This window comes from Argentina silus, assembly GCF_951799395.1.
Source record: "Argentina silus genome assembly, chromosome: 11".
Taxonomy (NCBI): domain Eukaryota; kingdom Metazoa; phylum Chordata; class Actinopteri; order Argentiniformes; family Argentinidae; genus Argentina; species Argentina silus.
In genome coordinates this window covers 21003358-21011447 of record NC_139665.1, presented here as the reverse complement: position 1 = coordinate 21011447, position 8090 = coordinate 21003358, and the positions used below count along the sequence as shown (strand labels likewise).

Below are 8090 nucleotides of genomic sequence, written 5' to 3'. Positions count from 1 at the left end.
GTGGACGGTCGCGGACACCTTCCGTAGTGTTGCTCCTGCGTTTGAGAAGGCTGGCACGAGATTTTCACCTCGGATTTGTCGAACAGGAATAGCCTACAGAGATGGAGGGCAAACAGGTCGTGGAGATGGCAGTTGACGAGGCACTGTTGACACAGGACAGATACGGTCAGAGATGATTTCTATATACTTCTGATGATTACGCTTCTGCCATAACTGTAAAAAACTAAGAAGTGAGTGTAACCTATACATTAGGGTCGAATTTGAGGTAGCATTTGACGTTATGAATGTAGTTACTATAATAATAATAATAATAATAATAATAATAATAACAATAATTATTATTATTATTATTATTATTGTATCATTGTTATTACCATCATCATTATCGTATTATTTGTGTCAATGTTATTCGTAGTTTTATTCAGTTTTTAGGCCCATTGTCCCACTCAAGAGACAAAAAAAAATTACGATTTACCTAAGATCTTTGACTAAATAAAATGATATATTGGTACCATACATTAGTTACTCTCAATCAAATTTAATGACTTCTCAGAATGACCCCTATCTTCTAAATTACTGTAGCCTAAATTGATAGTAGAAAGTGCATTGGTAGACATGGATGTTTTGATGCTTACTTGAGAATTTTGAGGACATTTTCTTTGAGCTGCTGCTCTTTTGATGTTCTCCGTCCATTCCCCACTTACTCATTTACCTGCAAATTATAGAAAATTCTTCAAGGATAAACTTTGGCCTTGTCAAACTCACTTGATATTATAGGCTTGTGTGTAGCCTAATGTAGCCTAAAGTATCATACAAAGAGAATGCAGAGATTTTGAGAGATGTACAGGCCCATGACTGACTGTAAATCTTAGAGACGCACTATGACGCGATGTGACTGTGTTTTCTGTTATGTCTGGTTTGAGCTAATCTGGACAAACATGTAGGTTCTCTTCGATTTGAGACCTAGGCCTATACCTGGTGGATGTTTTCGAGGTTCCCATTTGCCAGTTCTTGATCTATATGTGGCGTATGCATACAAACAACTTTCCCTCTTAATTACCTGATCAGTATCCATAAGATCACCATTCAGGTTTGTCGGTTTACGCAGGTTTCACAGCCCGAATTGATTTGAAAAGGAGAACATTTGGGGCTCCAATGCAATCTTTGAAAATAGGAATGTTTCAGTTTTCTTATTTCCAAGAGCCTTGCCTCTTTTGAGGGCATCATTTCGTGATAGCCTACCGAACAACATCTTTTTCAGGGGAAGATGGTTTTACTGGTAAATGAAGGGTCTATTTACTCTAGTTTAGTTTAGTCCGTGCAGTAAACAAGTGACTAGATTGTGCTTTCTTTATCAATTTTGATTTAATAAGGAAATCATGAACGTAGGCTGGTCCGAGCAATTTTCGTTGTGCCAATGTCAGGGTTTCCATTGGTTCCTGTTTACATGATGCCCACAGGAGACACGGTGATTGGTGGCAATTTACACGTGACCAGACAACTTTGTACATTTGACAGGGAGTAGGAGGGTTTTGTGGAGATCAGAAAAACGACAGCGCGATAAAAATTAGTATTGTTGCACTTCACAAATTAATGACCATGAGTTCGTACTTGATAAACTCGAACTATATCGAACCTTCCTTTCCTCCATGCGACGAATATCAACAGAACGGATACATCCCTACCCCTACTGAGTATTACGAACGGCCAAAAGATCCGGGCTTTCCCCATCACGACGAGGCGTCGTATCCGAGGTCAAACTACACAGAACCGAACTACGACTACGGTAATGTTCCCACCAACGGTCTCGAAGATTTCACCGATAGACATCACGCACAACCTCAGCCCGTTCCACAGAACCATGGCCCCCGCCTCAACCCAATCCCAGACAGCGGCGCAGGGGCGAACGCCAGCAAAGACTGCAGCCTCGCCAGTGAGGTTTATCCCGGCGCACAGAAGGGCAAGGAGCCGGTGGTCTACCCCTGGATGAAGAAGGTCCACGTTGGTGAGTTATCGTCACGGTTAAATACCGGAACCACTGAGAAACCACCACTGGAACGTACGCACGCCCATTGAGGCAGCACTAGTAGCACCCCTTACAACGGCAATTTACGACCATCGAGCAGCGGGGTCGGTAATTAAGGACCCTCGTAAATTTTATTGCCTGTGTTCGTCTGCCGGGGCCATGTGTCTTTGTTGCTTTTTAACCAAAACTACCTCCACGGCTGGACCCCAGCCAAAGTGTAATAACCAAGCCCGCTGTTTTTGTTAATCATTTTCTAAGCTTGATGTGTCCCTGGATGCGAACGCTTGTACACATGGCGTCTCCAAATTAAGGTAATCTACGCAACAGAAATAGGAGAAAAACGACCACCCAACTTAGGCTATTTGATTTTCCCATTAGAAAACACCTTTATAGTAAACATAATCTAATGTGCCCAGTGGAGATGCGAAGGGTTTGGACTTGGGTATGCTTAATGTGACAGTAACACCTGCTTGCTTGTATGCTTTTCTTCAGTCAATGCCGCTTACAATGGAGGAGTGCCCAAGAGGTCCCGCACTGCCTATACCCGCCAGCAGGCTCTCGAGCTTGAGAAAGAATTCCACTTCAACCGCTACCTGACCCGACGCAGGCGCGTGGAGATCGCGCACACGATGTGCCTGTCTGAACGCCAGGTGAAGATTTGGTTCCAGAACCGAAGGATGAAGTGGAAGAAGGATCACAAGCTGCCGAACACCAAGATCCGCTCCGCGAGCTCGTCCTCGTCCTCTGGAGCCCAACAGCAGCAAATCAAAACAGGCACGCACCAGCAGCTCGTTCCCACGCCGTGCACTGCAAGCCTATAGTGATGGAACCTCGCGCGAAACACGCCAAAACAACAGACTGAGAATGGCAAACAACACAGAACGGAATTTTGTGGACCGATTTTCGAGTATGTCACACATAGTATTATCCCCTTACCCTGGCCGTTGGGCCTATGTCACATCCATCCAACCCCTTCCCCTCTCCACCTCCTTTCTCCGTTTGTTCGCTCTCTCCTCATTTGAGCTCGAAATCCACCACTTTCTGCCAAGATGGCAACTGATATGTATGTATTTGTTTAATAAGAGGGAAGGATAACGCACACTCAAACGTACCACAGGACTTGGATTATATGTACCGTTGCATAGAATGAAAAGAAATGAAATGAGACGAGGTGAGAGTAATTGGGAACTCTTTTTCTTTTTTTTCTATGCAATCTTTTTGTTTATTCTCATGGAAAGTTCTAATATACTTGAAAGACAATGTTTAGGAACACTCGAGGTGCCCATCTGAAATCAGACAGCTGTTCTGGGGAGTGCACGTTCAGAGTTATGATTTAGCTTGTGTGTGAGTGGATTGATTTACTGTTGAATGTGTTAAGTCGTGTATCGTCCAGGTGACTTTCAACCCTAATGTACATAGACAAATCATAGCGAAGGCACAATAAAGAAACCGTTTTGTCAGCTAAAATACGTTTGTTCGTGTAGTAGGCTAGTTTTTATCTGTGATCGTGTCATATTTTGTGGTGTGATCTAAACTGTGAATATGTGTATGTTGTCTAATTAATGGACGTTGTATTGTAGTAGTATAGGCCCATGCAAGAAATTGTTCCTGTGAAATAAATATGTACTTCCATTATATGGCTGATATGGCTTTGGATGTTATGATATAGGAGGATATGTTGGGCTATATGCATTGAATTGTAATGTAGTGAAGTCATGACTGCTGTTGCTAAATAATAGCGTAAGTAATTTGTCTATTGCGCATGTGAAAGGTTGTACAAAGGACGTAGACGTTGTTTCGGTTTGCAAATTCAATCCACAAGCGTTCATTCAGTTTTCTGTAAAGTTTATACCCTGGCAGTATTCTCAACACAATTGAATAGTTTACTGATGTAAGTTCATGTAACATTATTCTGAAACTTTGATTAACACCTTTGAATCAGTTATCCTATAGGCCTAGGCCTATACTTCGAATTTACGGCTCGGGCTTTGTATATCAGAAAGTTCAGGGCATTTAATACATACGATGCATCTACTTATGGATAACTATGAATGAATAAACGATTTATTTCCTTACCTTATTTTGACTAAACGATTATTAAATAAGTCGACAAATCGATATTACCGTGGTGCAAGAGCAACTGGATAGTGAATGGGGTAAATGGGGACTTTCGATTTGTTCTGACCAGCCAGCCAGACAAGTTATATTTGTCTAGACAATCCATAACACACCAGTAAAGATTAGGAGCGTTCCAAACATATTCAATATAAATGTATAGCCAAAGATGCACAATTATTCTTGTAGATTTGTGCTTAATAATAAGGCACACAGTAAAACACAATAGCACTTCATTCTGCACCGTGTACCGGGCGTTATTTATGAATCATATATCTCTGTTATAATTAAGAGGTGTATGTAACACTTGATAACCAAAATGTAGGTTAGTATAGGGCTTACTTAGGCTTACAACTGGGTGATAAGCTACTCTGCAATTGTAATAAAACCAAGGATAAAACGGTTAACTGAATTTAGGCCTGATGCTAACGAGGCCTAGCCTATGTATTCGGCCACACATCTGGTAGCTATGTTTTTTTTTTGCGGTTATAAGGAAATATCCCCCAATCCTCGGTGCACCAGTGTGTGAGTATTGGTCACTACCTGCTACATCCAAACAATCGGAGAGTTCAACCAGAGGACACGACAGCCACTGGCCAATCATCGAGTCAGAACACTCCGCGTGACCCCTGACCTTACGACACACACAATGTCCAGACCTCCGCGGCTTTTTCTTTCTTTTCAATTGTTTTATTTGCGTACGAGACAATGCGGAAACAAAATGGCGTGTAGGTGTGCAACCGTGCTGATAATTCACTCAAAGTCGTCTCTGATGCTATTCGTCATATAAACCCATCTGTCAGATGTGTGCAAAAGGCAGGGTTGAGAAAACATTCATTTTGCCTTTTGCTATTAGAAATCTGTCTTGAAAAAGGGCCTATGCTCCAAATGCCCCATTTAATGATTTTTACAGCTATTGTGGAATGTCTTCCACAATATTTTGAAGTGCTTATGTGAACGGAATTATTTGTTCTTCGATGTCTTTATTTTGGTCAATCTCAGCAGCCTATATAACATTTATAAACATGGCATTACATCTTTGATATACGCTAGGCATACAAAAAACGCTCGTGTCTTGTGTCCATATAATGTCACATTTATAATGTCAGAAAAGCAGCATATATCTTTACAGACTGCATGTGAACTATAAGAGCAGTTATGTTGAATATCACACACAAATACCTAAAATGAAACATCTAGGCCTCTTCAATGCCAGCACTTGGTGCAGGAGAAGAGCTGTGCAGTAGTTGGCAATTGGATGATTGGCACAGGTTTTACGCAGCCTCTCAAGATGTCAGATAGTTAAATTAGAGATTTGAGCTAATTTAATACTCGAAAAGAGGTCACTCCCAATGTACTGAAATTTTAATCTGCTCTACCACGTGACATTAAATTATGGATGCCCTCGAGTCAGAAATAGATATGAAAATCGGCAGTATTTTCATTTGAAGTGATCCTCGGAGGAGCGCGAGTCAAATATTCTCTCTGCAAAGTTCTCCTTCTTGTCTGTCCATTCCCTGGTGGCGGTAGACTGTCATGACTTCTTGTGAGTAGTAGTAGTTTTTCCTGTTTTTGCTTTCTATGTCTCATAAAATGTAGCTATACTCCTATCTATAACTAAAAGAGGTGCGTTAGCGTAGATCTATAATAACATGTAATAACACGACTCTCTTCAGATCATTGGTATCTGATTGATTTATAACAGAATGTTCAGCTGCTGGTAACTGGGCTTTGTGTTCTCCTCATGCCACTTTTGCCTCGCTCATCTGTGGGTTAGATTCCACCGCTTGGAGAGTTGTTCCTCTGTTTGGCAACAATGCGCAACCGTTAACATCATTTGGCGGAAAACTTATTATAAAACCATATTTTTTGAGATGTGTTAAAAATGTTGATATTGCAAAGATTATTGCAGAACATTTCAGACAGGACAGGTATATGTGGTGCCATTTAACTTGTGTAGAGCTTTGATGTTACAATTGCAGTGAAAAAGTACAAACTTTTGAATAGCATCAGTTATTTTCCATAAATATCTATCTGATAGCAAAAATTGTCGTACAAAAACAAAACACACGAGGAGACGAATACGAAAGTGTAACTTTGGCATAAAACTATCGAGAACTAAAATACAGTTGGAAAATAAATTATAAAAGTGTAAATATGAAGTGATATGTTGAATGATTGCTGAAACTCGCTTATAACCTGTATAGTGCTTTCAAGGGTGTAGAGTGGGCATAAATGACAGAATGGAATAGAAACATAGTCATTATCTAACCTCCTTACACATTGGCACCGAACAAGGTAGATGATATGTAAATGCGCTCATTCTAATATAGCTTATCTCTTCTTATTTTCTTCTACATCCCTACATGCAGTTCTTCTCAAATAAAATATCAATTGCCCACTGGGGACATTGATGCTCACTCTGAATATTGATTCCCGTTGTATTCCGTTCAACGATTCTGATTTAAAGCGGAAGTGTTTTTGTGAAATGACGCATTTTGAACTTTCATAAAAGTGTGTGCTTTTTAACCCGTTGCTACAGAAGCGACGTTTCAGTTGGCAGATATTAGAAGTATATTGCTTAGTTGTGCACACAGCTGAAAAGGCATCTCAAAGAGATAAGTCACAAAGGACAATCAGCAACTCTGTTAACAATTAACAGAGCCACGCAGCAAAAGACGACTCCAGGCCATATATGATGGAAAATCAATCAATTTAGCATAGTAATAGCAAACATATTTTCAAAATGACTTTGGTAAATAAGTTACTATTAGTTTATTTTTTTTACGTCTCAGGCAAACATGTTTTTTTGTGCTTTATCATCAGGCTTATCTTCATTAGCATATGATTTATTTATATTAAACTTAATTTATATTATTATTAAGTTTTATTTCTAACACATATATTACAACAAACCACCAAAGCAGCAGTCAACTCCACCAAAGAAGCAGACTTCTCAATCTGAAAGCCTGGACTCCAAGCTCGTTTAGGGCGTTGAATTTCGCATTAGCCTTCATGTTGGCCGATGTAAACCCCTGAGAAAGAGTTATCTTCGGTTGAGTGTATTGGTAACCCAAGCCTCGCTGTTAAGAGCTCCAAATGTCAACATTGTAGGGAGATATGTACCGCCGTCTGGCGAACATCCAAGGCGGAGCAGCGACGAGAGGTCTGCGGCTAAACTCTTGGTGGCCATTGAGTGTGGAAATTTGGTTTCTAACATACTAAATCTGTGAAGAAAAAAAATAATAATTTAGAACTTAAACAGTTTAGGCCTATTCACTTCTGAATGCAACAAGCGACCACTAAAAAAGTGCTAAAACATTTCCACTGGCATATAGCTGTTGTTAATTACGCCTTGGTCTCCATCCTCTCATTGGTTTTGACCCAAAATAACTTCACACTCGACTCTCCGCGACGTTGCTTGGGTCAGGGAAAAGTTCAGGTGCGGTGGCGAGAGGTAGCGTGGGAGCGCGGTTCTGTTTTCCGTCCAACGTCAGCTCGAGCCCACACGGTCTCAGGCATTGCCGGTGCTAGGGAAGTTGTAGGTTATGCAAGTCTAGCCGAAAGGAACACAACAGCGACATAATGAAATCAGAGGCTACCCTTTTGCAAACAAATTATATTCATATATATATATATATATCATATTAGGCCAATGTAGTAGAGTAGGCCTATGCTTCCCTGCCATAAAATAGTACAAAATGACGTCAGCAAAACTACAGGCCTATGCAAATCAGAAATAAAAATATTAATACTTTAACCGTCAGTCATTAATTCGTAGTCCTCTCACTCCCAACGTTCTCAACAGTGTTCTGAAAGTTGATCTGATAAGATACGATCTCCTGCTGGGTTTTAAAAGTTTATATCGTTCAAGTTGTAGTTAGAGAAGACAAAGGCTGGTGTGGTGTGGGAGTGGGATGAGGTCTATGTCCGCTCTGAGTGATTAATA

General features: G+C 40.5%; 1 protein-coding gene across 1 annotated transcript; it reads left to right on the top strand.

The window, feature by feature from the left end:
- Positions 1–1524: 1524 nt before the first annotated feature.
- On the top strand, positions 1525–4106 carry hoxa4a (homeobox A4a). Its single transcript, XM_083681032.1, has 2 exons — positions 1525–2005; positions 2519–4106. The coding sequence occupies exons 1-2, from the start codon at positions 1594–1596 to the stop codon at positions 2845–2847; spliced, it is 741 nt and encodes a 246-aa protein (XP_083537158.1). The 5' UTR covers positions 1525–1593; the 3' UTR covers positions 2848–4106.
- The last annotated feature ends 3984 nt before the right edge of the window (positions 4107–8090 follow it).

Coding starts and splice junctions, on each gene's coding strand:
- hoxa4a (XM_083681032.1), top strand. CDS start 1,594: ATGACCATGAGTTCGTACTTGATAAACTCGAACTATATCGAACCTTCC. Junction 2,006..2,518: donor GATGAAGAAGGTCCACGTTG/GTGAGTTATCGT, acceptor GCTTTTCTTCAG/TCAATGCCGCTTACAATGGA.